This window comes from Geotrypetes seraphini, chromosome 10, assembly GCF_902459505.1.
Source record: "Geotrypetes seraphini chromosome 10, aGeoSer1.1, whole genome shotgun sequence".
NCBI lineage: Eukaryota > Metazoa > Chordata > Amphibia > Gymnophiona > Dermophiidae > Geotrypetes > Geotrypetes seraphini.
Window position 1 is genome coordinate 81064658 of NC_047093.1, and position 24571 is coordinate 81089228.

The following is a 24571-nucleotide window of genomic DNA, read 5'->3' on the forward strand; positions in this document are numbered from 1 at the left end:
ATTTTATTTAATTAATTCTGAGTTCGGTGTTACAATATGTTGTTCTTGGTTTTTAGTTTACACATTACTTATTCTTTTTTATGACATGTTCGCATCGCAATTTTACTCAAAAGTAGAAATAGGTATCCATATTTACATTCAAGTTTCATCACGGTGCTCTGGTTTTGGCTCCAGTATTTATCACTTCCATCCACCAGGTCTGGCAATCCGTTAACGTCTCATATTTTAAAGACTCACTCATTGTAATTAGCAGTGATCCACACGTCTCTTCATAATGGACATGTCCAATTTTAGCGTTTGAATCTTAGTACTATGGGTTTGGTCTTTTCTGGTTTCCTTTCTGTAATCTGCTTTTCGTTTGGAGTCGTTTGAGTTTAGAATTAAATTTTATGACATATTTTTGTGGATATAATTGTATGACATGTCTAAATCAGTCAAGTTATCCATTATTTTATTATTTTTTGTCCCCTCATACAGTGGCAGACTGTCCCGGGTGCCAGCCCTAGGAGGGGTAAACAGCCGTCTGGATCCAGAACCTTCCGAGCTGCTCTAAATGGCATCTGCACCTCAGCGCGGCTGCTGTACTTATTCCGAAGCAGAGTCAGCAGCCGCATTGAAGTGCAGGAAGGTCCCGTGATGACTGCGTTTGCCGCCTCTGCCTCCAGAAGACGTGAGTGACGTCAGAAGGGGTGGACCGGCAGCTGCAGTCATCACAGAACCTTGCCGCAACTCCCTGTGTCTGCCGGCCCACCCCCTCTGACGTCACTTACATCTTCCGGAGGCAGAGGCAACAGAAGCAATCATCGTGGGACCCTGCTAGTTTGGAGGGAGAGAGGAGCATAGAAGGGTGGTAGAGAGAGAAAAAGGGGGTCAGGGTGGTATGGAAGGGTGGTGGAGGGAGAGAAAGGGGGCAGATGCTGATGGAATTGGTGTGCAGGGAAAGGAGAGAGAGACATAAGGGGGAAGAATACTGGATGGAATTGGGTTGGAGGGAAAGAAAGGGGGCAGATGCTGATGGAAGTGGGGGGAAGGGAGAGGAGAAAGGGAAATGGCAGACCATGGGGGTGTGGGAGAGGGAAGGGAAGAAGAGGAGAGAGATGCCAGACTATTAGAGGAGGGAAGTGAAGAAGATGGATGCCAGACCAATGGGGGTGAAGGGAGAGATGGAAGGGGAATGTAAGGAGAGAAGATGCCATATAGAAGGGGCAGAGAGAGGGTAGACAGTGGATGAAAGGAAGAGAGTGACAAGACTATGAAGAAAGCAGAAACCAGAGAAGACAAGGTAGAAAAAAATTATATTTATTTTTTTTTTTTTTCTTTAGGGGAGATGCATCGCTATTTCTGTGGTGTTGCATTGTATGCAGTCCAGCTTCTTGGTGGTTCAATTTTACCTTTGTCTACGTTTTTCTATTTTATCTCCCCTTTTACAAAACTGTAGAGCGTTTTTTAGCACCGACAATGGTGGTAATTACTCGGAATTCTATGAGAGTCTGAGCTGTTACCACCATGGCTAAAAACCACATTACAGTTTTGTAAAAGGGAGAGGGGTTAGTTTGTGATTAAATATTCCATACTAGGCGAAGGTGTTTTCTGTGTTCTGTGTGTTCAAAAGACATGGTTTTCAGTTAGGATTGACTGTGTAGGATTGATCTGTACTAGTCTGGCTTGTTTAGTTTTACAATGGGTGTATTGATGTAATGCTCACTGCAGTATGTAAGATGCTGCCTTTTCCTAGATACACTCTTGTGTGATAAGTGGATTGTTACTAAAAATCATGTTTTTCATACAGATGGGGGGGGGGGGGGTCAAAAAATGATGGGCCTCGGGTGTCACATATGCTAGGTATGCCACTGACTTCATAGTTTATGTTTATATATAATCCACAAGCCTGCTTTTAGGACCTGCAGGGTATGTATCCCTCTGATTCATGACAATTTCACTTCTCATGTTATCTTATCCATTCTTTTTATTATACAACTGCACAGATAAGCATCATTCTTTGACATGATTGGTCTGTGAAAATTAACGGCAACAGTGTTCTCCCCATAAATTTTTTCCAGCCATGAAAAACATTTGCTGCATTTAGTAGGTTACAAAAAACATTTGCTCCGTTTAGTGTGCTGGAGTTAAAAAAGTTTGAGAGACGCTGCTCTATACCATTTGAAAGAGGGCAAATATCTAATTATTCACTTCTAGAATTGGATACTTCTTAAATTTAATAAAAATATTATGGAACAAGTGGCAAACCTTAAGAAAGGAAGTCATATTGAGCATTGGAAAATAACTAATAATAATTAATTAATACAAATAGTTCACATTTAGGGCTCCTTTTACTAAGCTGCGATAGCAGAATTGCCACACGCGCTAGACGCTAATGCCAGCATTGAGCTGGCGTTAGTTCTAGCCGTGTAGCGCGGCAATTCTGCGTGCGTTAAAAATGCTATTGCAGCTTAGTAAAAGGAGCCCTTAATTTTCCCCACCACCAAATTTCCCCGTCCCGCCCCACCCGGCTACTTTTTCATGCCACCTGGCTGGAAAAAATTTCTGGGGAGAACACTGTACTCATTGTTAAAAAATTACATATTTAAAGTGATCTCCTATCTTTAAAGGAAATCAATGTATTTAAAATGTCCCTTTACATATGAAAGGAAACATTCTGAGCTAGAGTCTGTTCCATAAGACATACAATCCAAGGGGCCAGCCAAAGAAAGTTTAGACCACATTTTGCAAGAGAATAAAAATATTGATTTGATTGTGACTGTTTTATAAATAACGTATGAATGAGTTTTGTATGTGAGAATTGAAGCAAAATAAATCTTTCTTTTGGAGTTCATTGACAGGGACAAACCAAAACTTAAAGCTCTATTTTTTCATATAGTGAGTCACACTAAGGGAGCTTTTACTAAAATTTGGTGAAGTTTTGCTGTGCAATTATTTTGTAGAAACTGCCAAGCCTCTTTGTTAACAGTTGCCCTACAGATATGCTTAATGCCACCTATTGAAATTACCGTACTTGCATTATCTGCTGTCAACCGTAAGCTTTTAGTACAGGTTTACTTAGTACCTCCACACTAACACCCTCTTTTACAAAACTGCGGGCCATTCAGCGCGGCTCCCCGCGCTAGAAACTGGTACTGCAGTTTTGTAAAAGGAGGCCTAAGTATAACCAAGTTAATGCATCAATGTGGCGATTGCAGGTGGCATGCTGGGCATGTTCTCAACCATTACTGCACTGCCTTTAGACTTACCATGCTTCCATTTTTGCTGTTCAGACATGCTATGCATAAAGGTATAGTACGCTTTAGTAAAATAACTCCCATATCAATCCATAAAACACATAAAAAATTTAAAATAGCATATAAATATGATAAGGAAAAGGAGAACCAAACAAAAAAGAAACAGAAGGAAAAGGTCAACTAGGATTTTTTTTACATGCACAGACAGAATGAAGTTTATTTTTTTTTAATTTTGATAAATTTTTATTAAATTTTCAACACTGATACAGCAAAAAAAACCAAAAACAAACAGACAAACCTACACACACCAAAGTGAGTCACACATGTTTGTTTTTCACGGTGGCCCCAGCAAAACCAATACAAGAACCAAGACTGTCTCCCCACCCCTACACACTGTTATATATTCATCAAGTAGCTATGGGCTTCGTCAAATTGTAGAGCAAAGCTTTTTTGTTCAGAATTTTTTTTATAAAATAAGCATAAGAAAATGCAATTCATGTCTCAAAATGAAGAAGAAAAACAGACATCATGTCCAAAAAATCCACTTCATGAGCAAAAAGGGGATCTTAAGAATCCCTCTCCCCCCAAAAATATGAAAATAGCAATCGTAGTTAGAAACCACACTATTGGAGGTGAGAAGTGGCCTAGTGGTAGAGCTGCTGCTGATCCCAACGCTGCTCCTTGTGACCCTGGGCAAGTCATTTAATCCTCTGTTGGCCCTGCATATATGTAAATTGCTTTGAATATGTAACCATAAAAAGGTGGTATATAAGTGCCATCCCTTCCCTTCCCCTTTCTACATCAGCCCAAAAAAAACCAAAACCCTCCTAATACTTACCCAGTGTCGACTGATTATACATTATGTAATTCCCCCACCTGAGCACAGTGTATTGATGCACATTTTTGTCCATTTTTTCTGTCTTGGCTAGACTTTAAGCTCTTTAGAGCAGAGACTCTCTCTTCTGTGTTTTGATGTATAGCACTGTGTATGTCTAGTAGCGCTATAGGACAAGGATTTTTAAATGCCCTAGTACATTGAAATATAAGAGCAGATAAAAATTCTAATGCTGCTGTCTCTACTATCTTCATTGGGATACACTACATTAATTGTGAACTCAATAAAGAAATGTTCTTTCTGACATGATTACTTCTTATGTCTGTTTTCTCTAGTGCTTTGTTCTTTGTTTTAATTTTCCAGCTTGGATCAGGAGTGCAGCAAGCATGGCACTAAGATGTGTTCACCGGCTGAATCCGCTGATTTCTGCTTCCCTCTTGGTAATGGCGAGGCCTAGTCTCAGGACCATAAAGGGGAACATTGCACCATTCTTGTTTGCCCATAGGCAATGTGAAGTCCAGAAAACAGTGCTGACAAGATCTCTCGCCACTAAAAAAAGTAAAGGTAAACAAACATGCCTGGGATTTCTATTCTTCAGGTTTATTTCCTCTTTCACTCCTCCACCATTCATTAAGCTTTTTTTTTTAGTTTGACAGCGGCAACAGTCATAGTACACTTCTCCCTCAATATTCGCAGGGATTAGGGTCGGAGCCGGCCCGCGAATATTGAAAAAAATGCAAAAAACTTTTAGGGCCGACTCTGACCTTTCCCCGCCTCCCAGACCTCTCCACACCTTACCTGGTGGTCTAGTGGTGAAGCGGGGCAGAAGTGCTCTTCCTACACTCCTGCCCCGTGCAGAGCTGTCCACAAAAATGGCTGCCATGAATTCCTGCTGTAGTCTCATGAGACCGCAGGAACTCACAGCAGTCATTTTTGTGGATGGCTTTGTATGGGGCAGGAGCGTAGGAAGAGTGCTTCTGCCCTACTTCACTGCTAGACCACCAGGTAAGGTGTTGAGCGGTCCGGGAGGCAGGTGGGGGTCGGTCCAGGTTTAGAAACTCCCGAATAACCGAAGTCGTGAGTCCTAAACTCGCCAATCTGGAGGGAGAAGTGTAGTGCAATTCATGTTGCTTTACTAGTGGTGCATTTGCAGACAAACAGAAATAAGTAACTTGGGCCCCAATGCTCTAAAGCAGGGGTAAGGAACTCCGGTCCTCGATAGCTGTATTCCAGTTGGGTTTTCAGGATTTCCCCAATGAATATGCATGAGATCTATTTGCATGCTCTGCTTTCAATGCATATTCATTGGGGAAATCCTGAAAACCCAACTGGAATACAGCTCTCGAGGACCGGAGTTCCCTACACCTGCTCTAAAGCTTTCCATGGCAGTAAAAATCGTTAAAGCACTCTCACTGGCACAGAAAATTGCTTTGCCAGTGCACAAAATGATTCTCTTTGGCTACTACCTATTATCGTAGCAGCCACCAAGAATCCTATGCTAATACATTACAAGGTGTTCATTAGTATTCTAATGAGCACTCATTGTAATGCACAGCAAGAAACGCTCAGTTTTACTGTGCATACTTTTATGGCAGGATCTGAGCTGTTGTAACCTTACCTTTCTGTCAGTGCCTGATGCTGATTGGCTCAAGCAAATAGGAAACTAAGGAAAACAGGAAAATAAGGCTGTAAAAGTTTCACCCTCCTGCCGAGCCCCCCCCCCCATTAAAAAAAAAAACAGTCCATGGATATCCACCCCCTCCTGTCGAGGTCCAGTGGTCTGTACTGGGCCAGGCCATCACTCCTTGACAATTTCCTGATACCTTCTTACCTTTAAATTGAAGATAGGCAGGAGAGATGCACTGGGAAGGCTCTAAAGCCCTGATTGGCTTAAATGCCTGAGCCAATCGTGGCCTTAGGACTCCACCCCAGTACTTCACAAGATGCACTGGGAAGGGAAAGGCTTGCCATTTAGAAGATGCGGGCCTGCTGGCAGGAGAGAGTGGACATCCCTCCTGCCTATCTTCAATTTCAAGGTACAGAGGGGTGTCAGGAGATTGTTTTGGGGGGGTTCATGGCAGGGGGAGAGACATGACCCTGTGGCAGGAGGGAATGGGCATCCCTCTTGTTGATTAAAAAAAAAAAGTACAAAGGCATCAGAGATGGGGGGGGGGCTTGTGGAACTTTATTTTTAAGTTTTTATTTTATTTTATTTTAATGGGCACAGCTGTTGTGCTCACAGAACATACGAGCAACAGCTGTGCCCATTAAGCAGCCCCCTGTTCTCCCTGCCTGTCGGTTCAGCTGATCCGGGCAGGGGAATCCCCGATCTGCTGAGCCTGCAAGCAGGGAGAGCAGGGGCTGCTTTTTATTTTTGGCAGTTCAGGCAGGCAGGAGGAGGAGGAGGAGCTGTGTTAGCGATTGCTTTTCTGAGCAAGCACTAGGCACGGTTCTTTCCCCTTTTACCAGCAATATTCCATACAAATAGCATACATATAATTTGCATGCTATTGCACTGAGCATTGCCAGAAAAAAAAAAAAAATTGCTCTCACCACTTTATTTTTACCGTGGCATTGGAGCTTTGTGCATCCAAGCCTCAGTACTAAGGGTTGATAGTAGGGTGAGAGTGAATGGTAGCTAAGGAAGAGCAAGAGAAGTGGCAAGAGTTGGCAACTTCTGTGACTTCTAATACAGGTACTCGTCGACTTACAACCTATTCAAGTTACGACTGTAGGACTTTACGACGCGTTTACTACAGTTCCCCCCGCCAGCTTTTAATAGCCCCAGTCTCCCGCACTCCCAAGTCTCGCTACGCAGCAATAATAATATAAAGAGGAGGAGATGCCACAACAAATGTTCACCACAAAGGGATTGTGCTGTGCTTGACTTGGAAAGTAAGAAAATGTTGATAAAATATAACTTTAAGATGATTACAATATCATTACCCAGTCTAATACAGCATTCTTCCCTTAGTCTAGCATAGGCCAACTTACGTCCCGATCAACTTACGACCTGTCAGTCGGGACCAATTATGGTCGTAAGTCGACAAGTACCTGTACTGTACAAGTCCAAATATCTGGACTGTTTGGGGATTGAATCAGTCTGGAATTTTGAATTTTCTAGATTCTCAGGTAGTACTTGTAAAATTCATATTAAGGAATAATGAAGAATTGAACAAGCCAATTTTGTTGATTTATTCACTAATATAGAGAATGCTTCATTTATCAAAATGGGTATATTTACAGGAAATTATAAAAAGAAACTTAAATATTATATATCGTGGAATTAGACCAGGTTAGGAGAATCATAGAAAATATAGCATTTTACTGTAAAATAATTTTTGGAATGTACAGGTTTTTTTTCCTGTTTGTAATATTTACTGTAAAAGCTCCAGCATCACCTTCTTGCTGTCTTTCCCCAAGAGTCTAGATTCTCAGGCAGTCTGTTTTAACAAATTTAAAGGGTCCAGATTCTCAGGTGGCCTGGATTTCTGACATTTGAATTTTTGGAATTGTACTGTACCCTGTTTTTTTTTGTTTTCCCTGTTTTAATACCATATGCTGTGCCAACACTGGAATAAGCAGTTAAAAACATAAGTATACAGGGTCAGACTGATTATACATCTAGTCTAGTATCCTGCTTCCAACAATGGCCAATCCAGGTCACAAGTACTTGGTAGAATCTCAAAGAATAGCAGGATTCTATGCTATCAATCGCAGGGATAAGTAGTGGCTTTCCCCATGTTCATATTAATAGCAAATTATGGATTTTACCTTTAGGAACTTGTGTAAAGCTTTTTAAAACCCAGATGCACTAAGTTTTGTTACCATATCCTCTGGCAACAAGTTCCAGAGTTTTTTTAACTATATTTGTTGAGTGAAAAAATATTTTCTCGTATTTGTTTAAAAAGTATTACCATAGAATTTCATGGAATGCTGCCTAATTCCCCAGTTGGCAGTTCGAGAGTTGCAAAGGGACAGAAATTTCAATCATCTCTGCCCATCCCCAATGAAATGGAAATCTAACCCATACCTACCCAAACTTGCTAAGATCCAGTACATCCCCACCCATACCCACAGGACTCGACAGCATTATTTACTTGCTTAGGGCCCTCTTTTTCCTCCCAACCCCAACAGCCACCTCTGTTTTTTTGGATAGTATTCACTATTCAACCAAGCCTCAGTCTGGTATTCCAGCTGCCTCTCTCAGTGCATTTGAAATGTCATTCTGGAGTCACAAGAGGGGAATCCCTCAGTCTCCTTCTTCATGCAGATCTCTAGTTGGCAGTACTGGATGGCTCAGTGGATTTGTACTTGGATCAAATTTAGATGTGGCTCAGTCTTTATCAGCTAGTGTCTGCTCCGTGGTATGTATATTTGGTTCCTAGTAGACAAAGGCCTGCATTGCTGAAGCCAGCCCACTTAAAACTACTGTAAATGGGCTTTTAGTGGGCATCTGAGCTAAAAGGTCAAAGATGGAATGGTAACAGAACTACCTTTCTATATCATATTACCACAAAAATGAACCATGCAGAAATTTTGACAGAATTTAGGACCTTTTTTTTATATTTGCAATGCAGTTGCAAACACACCTCTTTGACAACTAATGCTTTTTGTTACTGTTTTAGCTCCTCTCCCTCTACCCAATCCCCTCCTCTTGTCCTTTCCTTCCCCCCCCCCTATTTCCCTCTCCCTTCCCTGTTCCCCTTCCCCCCATCCCCTGTCCCCTCCTAATCTCCTGTTCTAGAGGTTTGTGTGACTTACAAATGGAAGATTCGATTACATTTCACAGTCTCTCTTCCTTTTCACTGTATTGCTGAGCTACATCTCTTTTGTCATTTACAGCTAAAGGTAAAGGTCACACACAGTCTAAAGTGAATATCAACACAAGCTTAGTAGAGGACATCATCGGTTTGGAAGAGGTAAAAGAGGAGATGCAAGTGGTGATGGAAAGTCTGAAGGAGGATTTCAGCAAGAATCTCAGCATAAGATCTTCACCAGGTCTGATTTTCTTTAATAATTATGTTCCTTTCTGAAAGAAGTTATAATACTAGTTTTCTTAATAAATGTATGTTTAGAATTGCTGCAAACTTTCTGGCTTGGAAATAAGAGATCCACATTTAGGGCTTCTTTTACTAAGCTGTGATAGCAGTTTTAGCGCGAGTGCTTAAATTGCCCCGCACGCTAGATGCTAACGCCAGCATTGAGCTGCTAGCCGCATAGTGCGGATTTAGCGTGCGCGGCAATTCTGCATGCGCTAAAAACGCTATCGCAGCTTAGTAAAAGGAGCCCTTAATGCAAATTTAGTAAAGATGTCTGCCCGTATATGTTTTGAGCTCGTATGCAGGAAAAAGCCGCGGTTAGCGGCGAAACGGGACCCGCCGGTTTGCACTATCTGTCTATTAACAGTTTGGGCCAGCATAAGCTATCAATTCAATGGCGAGATAAGTGAAACAATTTTTTATGCTTTCTAACACCAGTATTTTGGAGCAAAGCATATTGCCTAACAATTTGGTAATTTAATTATGGCATTTTCTGACAGCAAATACGATGTTGGTATAAAAGTTTTTCGGTCAGGAGAAAAACCTTTTAGAAACTAAAACAAAGAAAAATATTTTTAGATTTTGAAAAGTTCAGATAAAAGTTAGATAGAATATGAGTAAAATATTAAATTATTAAATTAAGTATGTGAGAATAGTTAAATAAAATGAAGGTTTGGTCCATGAAAGATAACTATTACCACTGAAAATTAGGGTGAAAGCTCATGTGATCCTTCGAAGTGGTGTTCTGAGACACATTCCTTCATAGCTAGACATCTTCACTAAATTTGCATTAAATGTGGATCTTGTTTTGAGTGGCAAATTACCGTATTTGCCGGCGTATAGGACGACTGGGCGTATAAGACGACCCCCCAACTTTTAGTTAAAAAATAGAGTTTTGTGTTATACTCGCCGTATAAGACGACCCCTTCTTCCTTCTCCACCCCTTTGTATTCCCCCATGTGCTTTCAGCGTTCTTCTCCCTCCTCTGTCTTCAAGTGCTTTCAGAGTCCTTCCCCCCCCCCCCTTCTCTACCGCCCCGGGTGCAGCACAGCCAGCCAGGTCCCCTTACTTTTGTGGCACTTCCCCGACCGACCGACAACAGCCCGGGTCCGACAAACTTCCCTGCCCTTAACCGCGAATCTAAATTACCTTCTTACAGCTGCTGTAAGAAGGTAATTTAGATTCGCGGCTACAGGGCAGGGAGGATTGTCGGACCCGGGCTGTTATCGGTCGGTCGGGGAAGTGCCACAAAAGTAAGGGGACCTGGCCGGCTGTGCTGCAACCGGGGCGGGGTGGCCGCCCCTCTCTCTTGGTACTCTCTCTCTCCTTACCTGCCATGCCTGCAGCAGAGCCGAACGGAAGTCTTCCCGACGTCAGCGCTGACGTCGGAGGGAGGGAGGGCTTTGTTTAAGCTTTGTTTAAGCCCTCCCTCCCCTCCGACGTCAGCGCTGACGTCGGGAAGACTTCCGTTCGGCTCTGTGCTGCAAGCAGAGAAGGTAGGGAGAAGAAGAGCCGCGCGACTGAGTACATCCAGCCCCGCAAGTAAGGGCATGTAAACTGTACCCGGCGTATAAGACGACCCCCGACTTTGGGGAGGATTTTAAGGTACTAAAAAGTCGTCTTATACGCCGGCAAATACGGTAGTTTTTTCACTTTGGTTTTGGAAATAAGAGAGGCACTCTATTTCTCTGCAAATGGCTTTCTTTAAATTTTCTGGGCACTAAGAAGTCTAACTATGAAGTCTCTAAGTAAAGCCCTCTTTCACCTTGGGCTTGACCAGGAAGAATCCATTTTTGTTAATAACTTCCTGAATATGGGGGTTTTGTAGGTGGAAAATGTCAAACATGTCCAAGTAGAAATGGTTGCAGATGTGAGGGAAGAAACAGGTTTTTGACTAACGGTGCACCATGGCAAGAAAACTACAATTGCCATCTGATTAGCCTTTTGATCATAGGCAGCAGGCTTACGTTAAGCACGTGCAGGTTTCAGGCTTACAAATACGTGGGCCCTAGGCCTTCATAATGCTCTTGTTGACATTCCTTGGGTCCACTTTGAAAAAGGATCGATTGCTAATGACACAGAAGGAACATTATATTTGTGTGTTAAGTGCTTCAGGTTAGATAAATAAATTGTATTTTAAGAAAGAGAATAATAATTCCCAAAGTGCACTGAGATAAGAATTAAGACACTAAGGGGCTCATAATCGAAAGAGAAAAACATCCAAAAACCGGCCTAAGATGGCACTTGGACGATCACAAGCGAAAGACATCCAAGCACCGATAATCAAACCGGGTTTTGGACGTATTTCTAAACGACCTAGGCCTTCATAGTGCCGCTGAATGACCATAGCTAAACGGGGCGTTTCAGGAGGAGTGTTGAGGGTGGGACGTGGGCAGGCTTAGACTTAGTCGTACAGCATGTATAACCGAAAGTTTTACAACAGAGCCTAGACGGAACTTGGACATTGTGACTTAGACCATTTAAAACATGGTCTAAGTCACAAAAACTCACCTAAAGTCACCAGATAAGCACTGGAAACACATAATACAGACCCCCCCACACACTACCTAGTGATCACCGATTCCCCCCCTCCCAACCCCATAAAAATATTAATCACACCTTTAAAATTCAGCCGCCAGACCAACATCACCTGGCAGCCTGGTATAAGAAAGCCTAGTTTCACAAAATAGCCCCGAGACACTGTAATTGAAATTTTTGCTTAATATTTGATTTCATTTTTAACGTTCTGTTTAATTTTGACATGCTATTAGTTCTTATTTAAGGAGCTCTTGAAAGCATAACTGTGACCACGAAAGATGGAAAGTTTCCTCTGAATCAGCTTGGACAGATCTCTGTGAAATCACATCAGCTGCTTATTGTAAACATGACCGACTTTCCAGAGGTGAGAGGGCACAAATGATTTGCATTGCTCCTTTTGTGAAGGGGTGGATCTAGGAGTGGGTTCTTACCTACTGCCATCGAGATGACATTAACTGTCATTTTTGAGAATACTTACTGTTGTTGCACCTGGCGTGCATTGTATAGTTTCGATCTCCCTTTTTAAATGAACAGAATTTTTAAAAAAGTTTTCTAATGCAGTTTATAAGTGCAGGACGATTTTGGTGGCTTGGTTGAATAGTGTTATGCATTTCCATTGTGGAATGTCCCTGGTTTGATTCCCAGATTGAGTCTTCCACATTCTGAGTCATTTGTGGGGGAGGGGGATGCTGTAGAGGCAGCACTAGCCGCCTTTGGGAGGAGTTCTGTTCCTCATTAAGGGCCCCTTTTATCAAGCTGCGCTAGAGGTTTTTTTTGCACGAACCAGTGCAGTAAATGCTCTGAAGCTCATAGAATTCCTATGAGTGTCGGAGCACTTATTTTGCCGACCCGTGCTATAAGCTTCTAACGCAACTTGATAAGGGGGGGGTTAAGTGTGGCACCTGATGGTCCAATTTAAGGCTCATGGCACAAGAATCACAGCTCTGGTTCCGATTGATCTGGAAGAAGAAAGTAGGAACCCCCTGGCTGTTCTCCTCCCCTCCCAGAACTCTGTACAGGGGTTCAAGGTAGGTTTGGATAGGTTCCTGGAGGATAAGGGGATAGAGGGGTATAGATAGAAGTTGAGGTAGGTTATAGAAGTGGTCAGAAACCACTTCACAGGTCGCAGACCTGATGGGCCACCGCGGGAGCGGACCGCTGGGCGGGATGGACCTCTGGTCTGACCCAGTGGAGGCAACTTCTTATGTTCCCCCCTAAACAAGAACAAATGAAATTGTTTCAATTTTCCATATTGTTTTGGAATTTTACTTCATTCCTGAGGAGAGGTAAATTTTGAATAACTAAAAATGCCTTCTTGATTCTGCCCCATCTATTGCCGTGGACCAGCAGGATCAAGATTTGGCTGATCCTGTTTCATATTATAAATAAAGGCAGATGTAGTCCTAATTGTATCCCGTGGTGTCCAAAGGCTTGCATTTTCAGCTGCTCAGAAGAAAGACAGTGGGATAAAACCAGGACTGGCAGACATAACATAAAGTGTGGTGTGCTAGCGATGCTTATACTTTTGAACTAGAGAATGACACGGTGACAAAATTCATCACCGTTCCCGTCCCCGCGGATAACCGTGGGAAACCATCTTCATGTCATTCTTTAAGGAGGGAGGGAAGAATCAGAGTATAATTGGGCACAACCACTGACCCGCAAGCTTTGCTTTGAAGAATTCTGGTGTAGAAGGACCGAGGTTGAAATAGACACTAGAAAATGACATGGGATTATTTCCCGCGAATATCCGCGGGAACAGGAACGGTGATGAATTTTATCACCGTGTCATTCTCTATTTTGAACTATCAATACAACGTAAGAATATTGAGATTGTCCCACCAGGCAGAAACATCTTTGAGAAAATATGAGAAAAATGTGAAGCATACAGAGAAGAAAGCAAATTAAAAGACAGAGATAGAGCGGAGCTAAGAAACAAATCAAGCTGATATTCTGAACATAGAGCAGGGCTGGAAATGGTGTAGCAAAAGAGTGTTAAAATTGCTACCACTTCCTCTGAACATGCAGAATGAGCTCTGTATGACATTTAAAGAGTTGCGTTCTAGCATGCATATCATTTAATATTACTTTCTTTTGGGGTTTTGATTTTGCATTTTTGACCCATGATCCTTCATATGCAACTGTTCAGAGGATTTCTCCCCTGCCTAGGTTACCAGACGTCCGGATTTCCCTGGGCACGTCTTCCTTTTGAGGAAATGCCCGGGGGTCCGGATGGCTTTTCAAAAACCGGCACTTTGTCCGGGTTTTGAAAAGCCTCCTCTCAATCGCATTGGGCAGGAGGCAATCCGCGCATGTGCAGATGTTGCGCAATGATGTCAAGTTTCAAGTTTATTTACTTTTTAATATACCAACCATCGACAAGTATCTGGCCGGTTAACAATAAAATTTTAAAAAGAGAAAAAAAATAATAGATATTTAAAAATAATGAGGGTGAACATCGAAGACATTAACTGGACAGACTTGAAAGTGAAGGTAAAAAGGGAAAGGAGGGGAGAAGTTACATGCTTTGAGAAGAGAAGGAGAAAGTGGGAGTGGGGTAAAACATATTGGGTGGGGTCGCTTTTTTAAAGCGGTTGGTTGAGCAAGAGAGGAACAGAAAAGAGAAGGAGAGAGAAAAGAAGAAAAAGAAAGAAAAAAAAATGGAAGAAAAGAATTCTAAACACAAGTAAAGGTGTTGCGAAATAAAAAAGTTTTCAGGCTTATCTTGAATTTATATGTCATGCGCATGGCATCTGCGTATGGATGGATTGCCTTTGCAGGCAGTGGGGGTGGAGGACGGGTCTAGGGTGTCTGGCAACACTACTCCCTGCATATTTAGTCTGGTTATTGCGACAACAGTCCTTGGTCAGGGCCATGTAATCATGTATCCTGTTACTACTAGGGGCCCCATGATCCCTTTCTAATCAAGAGTCTGATGCTTCTCCCTCGTTTTTGATGTTCAGTAATAATTTGTTGTGGTGATCCCTGAATAATTTTTGAAGTTTTTTTCTAAAGATGTGATTTTGTAAAAGTTTTTGGACTAAATACGCGAATATATATTTTTGAATGAAACTGTGGTTTGGATGTGAACTATGACCACTTTTGGATGCTTCACGTTGATAAGGATGCTTTTATTACCTATAGGGGTAGTGACAGACTTTTTTCCTTCCAGGACTGAGTGCTGCCTCTGCAGCATCCCCTGGTGTCTGAAGGCCTAAGAGAGGAATCAAACCCAGTTCTTGCCACATAGTCATGTGCAGCACTTCTAATGAACTACCCAGCCCAGCCTTCGCTTACATTTTTCTAGTATGTCGCTCAACCATATTTTGCTCAGAAAGCACATGTTTTCCACAGATGGAATTTCTGTAAAGTTAAAAAGTTGAATTTTCATTGAATCCTGGAATTTCTGACTCTGGGCAAGTCACTTAACCCTCCATTGCCCTGGATACAAAATAAGTACCCAGGGCAATGGAGTATATATAAATATATAACATATAAAACTACTTTGCTTTTAACCATAGAAAAATATTAGAGTTCAAATAAAAGAACTGTCTTCTCATTCAAATTGGTAACCAAACTTCAGGATTGCAACCGTCACCTTTGAAAGTCACTCAGAGGTATAGAGTTCTTCAAGAAGAGAGTTGCGCCCTCTAGTGATGAACCAAAGTATATTTTTCAGTCGTTGCAACTTTATTAGTTCTGGTTACGCTCCAAGTTTGATTACAAAAGTAAATAAATAAATAAATAAATGTCTTTACAGTCTTTCAAACACTTGTATGAAAATACTTTGTTTTTTCTTATCTTTACAAATCTTTTCAAATGAACATCGCTCTGTGAGAAAATTGAGAGCAGCTTGATAATTCAGTTTATAACAGGTTCGGGGTCTCTACGTGGCCCCGTTTCGATTCCTTCTTCAGGAGACCCTATTGTATGTAAATTGAAAAACCTTTTCAACGCTGATAGAATGCTTCAAGTTTGCGATGTGGTAACATCGTCAAAAGAACGCTGTCGGTGCTGTGAATTTAAACTGTCAGAGAAAACAGCATCAGCTGTCTCTTTAACCATAGAAAAGCAGTATATCAAATCCCATCTCCACTCATCCCTCCAACCCTACTGGCATGTTGGTCATTCCTTTATTTGCCCATAGTGTTGATGCAATGAATGTAAATGGAAGGAAACTTAAAAAATGATTTGCACCTGATTCACCAGGATCTTGATTTGCTGTATCGCATAACTACCATCTGTGTGGTAGCCTGCTGGAGCAGCTAATGATGGGGCAGGAAAGGGTCGCTAAAGCACACTCCCAGTTTTTGAAATTAAAGTGAACAAGTGTTGAAGTATTAAGAGAGCAGGTTTCTTGCTATAATTGCTTAGGTCGAAGAGCAAAATAGATTTTGTCATTGTGAATATTTCCTGTGTACATTAGTACTCTGCATTTGTAGAAACACAAGGGAATTCTAACATGCTAAAAGCAGCGTGAGCATTGCAGACTTCTGCATAAGAAGCGATGTCAGATTTCATAGTATTAAGACTAATCATGGAAAGACAGGGCTGGAAAGGATCACAAGAGGTCAGCTAGTCCATGCGCCTGTCTGCAGGCAAGGTTCATGACACCTAAACCAGAAGTTTGGATGATCTGCCTCTTTAAACCCAGCCAGCGACAGAGATTCTTGTATATAACACCACAAATCCTTGTGTATTGAAAAATAACTATATAATTAAGGTTAAAGCAGAGCATAGTACTCTGATCAGAAATAGTAGGCAATTTGAAAATGAATGCTATGCAGAAGACCATGCATCTCTTGTTGCGGTAGAAGTCTGCTTTTGTTTAAAAAGAAATTGCTCACTGAAATGGTAGTGTCTGCTGAGCACTTTCAGCGCTCCCATGTCATTCTGCTGAAATATCAAAGATGGTAAAAAGCAGAGAGAGATGTAATGTAGGGCCCCCTCCTCCCTGAGGCCATAGTGCTTCACGAGTGATGAAGGGACTTTTAAAACCACCCTAAGGAAAAGGAGGCCTTACTCGCTTGAGCAGTTTCTTTTCAGGGCTGATCTTCCTATTATGTTATTGATTGCATTATACACACAGCTGGAAACAATTTTGCAAAAATCTTTATTTTTTTTTAATCTTGAAATTTAATCCTGGAGATCTTTACCCCAGATTTTGGGGGGGGGGATTTCCAAATATCACATATCTGGAAAGTAATAACTAATAATTATTTACTCTGCCTTTAAAGATGCAAATAGTTTTAGTTTTTGCACATTTCATATGAAGATGTGTATACTGTACATACATCTATATACAGTGTCTGGCTACTCACTTTATGAATAGATTATACAGAGAAGAAAGCACAGCTGTGTGTATGTGTATCCTAAAATTTATATTTCAAAGAGTGTTGTAAATTAAACACTGTAGGAGTTACACAAGGCTTGCTGTTTATAAAATGTATGTTTGAGTATTTGTTAAACCTCACCCTATCTCTGGCACCCAGATCTAGGCAGTATAAAATTCTGAAAAAGAGAGTCAAAGCTGGAAAAGAACATCAAATGATATAGTCACAAACCTGTCTTTTATTAATGGTGAAAACCTTTATCGCCCCTCCCCCCCTTTATGAAGCCGCGTTAGGGTTTTTTATTGCAAGCTATGGCGCTAAAAGCTCCAATGCTCATAGGAATTTTATGAATGTCTTAGCTTTTTCCACCCGGTGATTTTTTAAAAAAAACCCAATCCCTAACATGACTTCATTAATGATTGTACCAGTGGAAACAGCATTGATAATAGTTGCTTGAATATTTATCTTGAATAATTTTAGTGTTTACCTTAAATGACTTCCCTTGGCTGTGTTGTAATTACGGTAGGTGTTTATCTATTAAATTGTGAGCTCTTTTACTAAGCTGTGTTAGGTGCTAACGTATGCCTGTCACAGAATAAAATGACCTAACATGGTGTGCACTAAAGTCCATCATGACATTCTAATCTTCCTACTCTCCGAGATAGGCATCAGCTCCACGGTCCTCGACTGGTTCTCGAATTTCTTACGTTCCCGCTCTTATAACGTTACCAAGAATGGTACCTCATCCTCCCCGTGGAAACCGACATGTGGAGTTCCTCAAGGCTCCCCCCTATCTCCTATCCTCTTCAACATTTATATGTCCTCCCTGAACCTCCTCCACCTCTCCCCCCTAGAAATACTCTACACTTACGCTGACGATATCCTGGTCCTCCTCGAGACCGACGCAAACCTCACCAATCTCGCAGCAAACATCTCTTCATGCATAACCAAACTTCAATCCTGGGCTCTCGCTGTACAAATGAAACTGAATGAGTCCAAAACCAAACTACTTTGGCTTGGCCCTAAACTTGATCATTTACCCACTTCCATCCCACTGCCCACAGGCTCCTCCCTACAACTAGAGTTCTCTAGCAAAGTTCTGGGCATCACCATAGATTCCTCGCTATCCTTCAACGACCACCTCAACTCCCTGATAAAAACATGCTTTCACAGCCTTCACATGCTGAGGAAAGTGAGGTCCTGCTTCCACCAAAAACACTTTGCCGTGCTCGTTCAGTCCATCATCCTCTCCAGATTGGACTATTGCAATTCCATTTACCTTAGCTTAACAAAGAAAAACCTCCACAAACTCCAACTAATCCAGAACACCGCGGCCAAACTTATCTTCTCAAAAAGCAAATTTGACCATGTCTCTCCGCTCCTGTCCAAGCTGCACTGGCTTCCTGTCATCTCCAGGGTCCATTTTAAATGTGCTTGCTTAACCTTCAAGATACTCCACGGCATCCTTCCACCTCTTATTCCTCTATCCTGGAGTTCCTCAAATCCACTCTCCACTAGATCCACGCAAAAATTAAAATTATCCTTCCCCTCCCCAAAAGGTATCTCCCTCGTCGGTAAACTCGGGTCCTCCCTCCACTTCAGAATCGCTCAGCTCTGGAATAGTCTCCCTTCCCCTCTCCTTAATTTGAGCCCCCTCCTACCATTCCGTAAGCTTCTGAAGACTTGGCTCTTCTCCAAAACGTAACCCGTCTCCTCCCTAGTATTATCACACCTAACCTCTCTCTTACTTACTTCTATAAATCCACTGGAGTTCCGTTCCTTCCCTAACCATGTAAACCGTGTCGAGCTCCACCTGTGGAGATGATGCGGTATATAAACCCAAGATTTAGTTTAGTTTAGTTTAGTGTTCCATGTTGGCATGATAATTTATTATTTTTTTTACAGGGGGCATTTCAGTGCAGGTAATAGGTGTGGTGCAGAGAAGAGGCGTGCTTTTCAGCTAGTATGTTGTCATTAGTGCACATGCTAACGAAATGACATAGACTTAGGCCCTGTTTTACTAAGGTGCACTAACTGATGGTTCATAATAAGTGGCGCCATCGCACCGACAATCCAGCGCTGACAATTCAGCGCAAGACAGAAGCGCGCCGCCAAAAAACTTATTTTTTAAGAACTCTGACGGGGTGTGTGTGGGAAACCCCACCCCACTTTAATGCATAGTGTTCGCGCTGCCTTTGGGGGAGGGGGGGTGGGGGGTACAACCCCCCACATTATAGAGAAAATGGAACAGTTTCTGATTTTTTTCAGGAAAAGTTCCATTTTGTCTATAATGTGGGGGGTTGCATCCCCCACACACCCCCAACGGCAGCACAAACACTATGCATTAAAGTGGGGGGGTTTCCTCCAAACACACACCGTCTCAAAGTCCCTCCTCGAGGGCCGCAATCCAGTCGGGTTTTCAGGATTTCCCCAGTGAATATGAATGAGATCTATTTGCATGCACTGCTTTCATTGTATGCTAATAGATCTCATGCATATTCATTGGGGAAATCCTGAAAACCCGACTGGATTGCGGCCCTCGAGGAGGGACTTTGAGATCCCTGCTTTAGATTGTAAGCCTTCCAGTTATGGGTAAATACCTACCATAACTAGATGTAACTATTCTTGAACTACAACTGAAAAACGTGTAAGCTAAATACAAAATCCCTTTCCTTCACTTATATGAAGCAGGAGCCTGTACTGGAAATCAGTTTCAAGCTCTCTGAGGCTAGCTATTTAAAATATTTTTGTACTGCCATTCATAACATTCTCAGTGGTATAAGGTCTCATTGCTAGTTACATTTCCCTCAAGTGCAGCTCATTGGCAGCGTAGTAAAAAGTAATACAAGGACCTAGAGAAATAGTCACCACAACATATCAACCACTAGGTAATGGTGGCATATTGTACAGCAATTTCTTCAGATATGCAGCAGAGGAAAAAAAACTCAGGACCCACCCTTCACTCAGTTTAGTGATTGGAATTACAGGGTAACAATGTCACAGGCATTTTAAAAAAAAAACCTCCCGCATTTGTCTCTTAAAACTATGCAATAACATTTATTGGTAACCCATAAGAAAATCTTCAAAAGAGTGACTTTCCAACAAACATGCTGATGACACTAGTAATGTCAATCCACCAACTTTGGCCAGAGTTTTGCCGTGGCTGCTTCCGAGTGTGGCAATCAATTAGCTCTCTCACACAGTTGAATAGTAAGATTGCTCTCATTACCTAGTGGTTGATATGTTGTGGTGATCTCAGTAAAAAAAATGACAAAAGGAAAGGGGATTTTTCATTTCTTCCATAACATTCATTAATTCTAATACATTTTACTAATCGGAGAACCCTATCTAGACACCAAACGGTTAAAAGATTTTAGCTTTTTTCCAGTGTATTATAAGCAATATAATTCCATTCTACGTTTTGCTGTAGGATTTGAATTCCCACAGTGAGATTTCCTAAAGTTGAGAAAAAAAAACCTTATCCAGAACCTTACATTTGTCTTTATTTCTGCTTTGCATAGTCTAGCAGTTTCCCAGAGGGTTTTATTGTGGTTTTTGATCTGCATTACCTCAAGCCACGGAAATAATTTCAAAGGCTTGGAGCTTTCTCAGTATGGTTGTGCCTCCTCTGCAGTACTGAGGTACTACTGGACGACCAAGTTTGTAGTTCATAGGATCAAAGTCTCCCACACCAGAAAACTCCCTGATCTTCCTGGTAACAAATCTAAATGTTTCCATCGCCTGGCTAGATGGATTGCCAGCTACAGACAGTGCATTCTGGCATCTGGGAGTGATTATTAACTAATTTCTCTTTTGTCTTTTGATCTGCTGCAGTGTACAGCTGCAGCTGTGAAGGCTCTGCAAGAGAGTCGAATGAACCTGAACCCCGAAGTTGACGGGACAGTAATTCGTGTGCCAGTTCCTAAGTATGTAATTATTGCATGCGTCTTTAAACATAACTCATTGACTTTCTAGCAAACTGGGTTAGACTGGTGGCTGTACATTGTAATTCTTGGTTATTTTTCACTTGTTTTAAGTTAGCTTAATATCCATGCTGAAATGTGTCCATTTGTGTTGCAAACACCTTTCCAGTGCAATAGAGATGGTATGCTGAACCATAAGTTTCTATCCATCTGTGCTCGCGAGCATACTGCAGAAGATGTCAATCACAGCTTTATAACTTCTCTTCATCCTCTACAGTCTCTGCTGTCCCCTTCAGTTCTTCCTTCTGCAGACAAGCATGAAGGTGTCTCTCTGATCTGCTCCGTTTATTTCTTTATTGTTTCGTGGTGTCTTTTTCGGGTTTTCAGCTTGTGCGTGGATTTTTTTGTGTGACTTCAAGGGACTGCTTTGCTTGGCTTGGAGAGGAGCAGATGTTTAAGTCTGCTGCTGGCAGGTGTAACTTTCGGGGACCTGTACAGCCAGCCTGCTAAAGATTTGTGCAGCTCAGGGTTCTGGGCCTTCAGCACTTGCTCACTTCCTTGACTTGGTCAGGAGCTTGAGCGCAGGCTACTAGGCATCAATAGCAGTCCTTTGAGGTGCTCAGGTGCCAGCTGCAGCTTCGCCTCCCTCCACCCTTTTTCTGCGTCGTGCTTTGTGGCCCAGGGAGGTAGAAGACTAGGCCGACTAAGGTCCAACTGACAGTCTGAAGATCTCAGCATGGCAACTGACCAGCGACTTGAGGCAGTGAACCCCTCCAGATCCAGCTACACTTTAGAGCTTAAGCAGACTGCAGCACCATTTCCCCAACACATGGTCTGTGAATATAGGCTGTGTAAGCCTTTGGGGAAAATCAAGGGGGGGGAGGGGAAAAGTGATCTTGAAAACTGTGTTTTGACTGTTTTTGCAGTTAGGTTTTTGGTCCCCCTCCTCTAAAATCCTATTTTTTGGTCAGCATTGAAGTGTATTGAAGCCAATTTTTGGTGCCAAAATGCTGACACAGTGGATTTCCAGGAATTTTTTTTTTCCTAAGTTCTTCAACTTCTTCAAAACACCTTGTTTTGCCTCAAAATTGATAGGGATAGAGTCCTCAGACCCTAATACTCCTATACAATTTGCGCTGTATAGACAGCTGAAGAGTGCCCATACACATATCTAGGGATCTTATTCAACCTGGCAGAAGGCCGAGTCTGTATGGGCGGCTGAAGAATGCCCATACACGTACTGTACGACATGAGATAGAGGGGTGGAAGCTTCAGGCTTAGCCCCTATGCAGTCTTTGAGTTGGAGAAAAGCAGATGGTTCTCTCGGGGGAAATTGATCACCTTCTGGAGCCCCAACACAGCGGCCCTTCGTACTGTAAGGGCGTAGATGCTTCGCAGCCCAATAAAAGGTGTTTGATCCACTCTAAGGGGCAAGAAGAGTTTCCCACACTGGCCTATACCCTAAAGTTTATTAATATCCTATGGCAGGTTTATGCACAGGGTAGAACTATGTTTGTTAGGTTCACTGGTGAGCAGACTAGTGTGCAGTCCCCTCTGGATGCTCAGAGCATTTGTTTCCTGAGAGCGGAGGCTCTTCTGGACTCTGATGGTCCTTCAGACAGAGACTTGAAGGACGAAGATCAGATTTAATCTCTTTATTGTCCCAAGGTGAGGCTTCTTTGATGGAGAGGCAGCCTCTCACATGGAGGTCCAGGAGGTGATATCGGCCAAAGACCAGGGAGAGGATCCCTCTGTTCGCTGACTCTTTGCATTGCTCAAGAATATTACTGAGTCCCTTTGAGAACTGAGGATAGACCTTCCACAAACCCTGTCCTCTCAGTGTTCATAGCAGGGTCCGGGCTCAACCCACTTCTTTTCCGTGGTACCCAGACATGTGGATCCTAGTCACAGAGCCCTGGGAGATCCCTGAAGGCTCTCTAACGGTGGCTAAAACCAAGATTAAACTGTATCCCATGAATCAGGAATTCCTGCAAATGTTTGCTCTGCCAAAGGTGGATTCCCTGGTAGCCCAGGTGACCAAACGCACTTTCTTACCAAGTGAATATGGTCCTCAGGAGGCAGTTTGAGGTTCTAGCCTTAGGTATTAAGTCTGCAGCCATAACCTCCTTTGTGCCACGCACTTGTCATCCAGGCTACAAAATCAGAACCTGATGGAGGCTGAACCCCTGCCATGGCTTATGTTAACTGGAGTAGAATCTGTGAAATAATCAGTCATGAAGAAAGTTTCAGCATATTTTATCTCTGCCTGTTGTATGCTTTGAAACGGACAGTGGGCGGGTGATTTGACCTCTAAAGCAATGCTGAGCAGGCTCCTGTTCAGAGGACAGATACTGTTTTGGAAGGACCTAGTTGATCTTATGGCCAGTGTGCAAGATTGGCATCCAAGATCTCTACCAGACAGCAGACCCGAGCAGCTGTGTCATGGCGCTCTCGCCTGTAGTCAACAGGAACCTTTACCCAGAGAGCCTTTCAAGGTTCCAGACAGAAAATTCTCTGGGAACCAGAGGAGCCAAGGTTCAGGTTCCTGTTCCGCAGTGTCAGCTAAAATGCCACAAGGACACCAGCCCTCAAGCCGTTACTCTGAAGATTGGAGGTTGGCTCTCAGACTATCTGGAGGTCTGGGAACAGATAACGACTGGGTCCCGGAGATTATCAGAGAGAGTTACATGATGGAATTTGCGTCTCTCTCCGACTGATTTATAGATTCTCTAGGAAGCTGGCCAGAGAAGTGGAAAAGGTCTGGGCAGCGTTATAAAGATTGCTAGATATTCAAGCCATAGAACCAATTCCTCCAGAACATTTGGGCTCCGGCAGATTCTCCATATACTTTGTCATGCCAAAGAAAGGCTCAGAGGAGTGGAGACCCATCCTGGATCTCAAACATGTTCACATGGCCCTGAGAGTTCCTCGGTTCTCATCATCGGCTGGAGGTGGAGCCAGGAAAATTTCTGGCCACCTTTGATTTGAAGGAAGCTTATCTTCATATCCTAATCTTTCCGGAACACAGAAAGTTCCTGAGATTCCATGTGTTGGAGAATGCTTTCAACTCCTAGCTCCTTTCACCCTATATGTGTGTCCAAGTTAGATTGTAAGCTCTTCCGATCAGGGACCGTCTATAAATATCAAAATGTACAGCGCTGCATACACCTTTCAGCGCTATATAAGTGACAAGTAGTAGTAATGGTGCCTTGAACTGTCACAGAGCGGGTTGGCAAGTGCATCCAAAAAGGTGGTAGCAGCAATTGTGGAGAAGTTAGAGTCTGGAATGGATTATAAACTTTCAAAAGAGCCACCTAGTTCCGACACAGTCCCTGGATATCTAGGGGTCTTACTCAACCTGGCAGAAGGCCGAGTCTTTCTTCCAGAAGCGCACAGACAGAAACTTCGTGGTCAGATTACAGACCTGTTGGCCAAGCCAGTGCCTACTACGTGGCATTACTTTCAAGTTCTTGGGTCAGTGGCGGCCACAATAGAGGTGGTGCCATGTGGCACACGTGCCCCTTACAGGACGCATATTTGTCTTGCTGGTCACTTCAGAGAGACTCCCTGCAAGTTCCACTCCCTTAGACCTTGGACAGCGGCAGCCAGAAGCAATGTGATATAGTGGCTCTGCTCACAGTCTCTAGTGAAGAGAATCCCACTC

The 24571-nt window shown here is 42.7% G+C and overlaps 1 protein-coding gene across 2 annotated transcripts in view; it reads left to right on the forward strand.

Annotated features, from left to right (window-relative positions):
- Nucleotides 1-24571, forward strand: part of MRRF (mitochondrial ribosome recycling factor) — a 36525-nt gene that overhangs the window by 7725 nt on the left and 4229 nt on the right. For both annotated transcript variants that reach the window (XM_033961354.1, XM_033961355.1), the window contains exons 2-5: nucleotides 4435-4635; nucleotides 8917-9072; nucleotides 11897-12015; nucleotides 20819-20910. In XM_033961354.1, the coding sequence (XP_033817245.1) occupies nucleotides 4458-4635; nucleotides 8917-9072; nucleotides 11897-12015; nucleotides 20819-20910 (545 nt within the window). In that variant the 5' untranslated portion in view covers nucleotides 4435-4457. The remainder of the gene's footprint in view (nucleotides 1-4434; nucleotides 4636-8916; nucleotides 9073-11896; nucleotides 12016-20818; nucleotides 20911-24571) is intronic.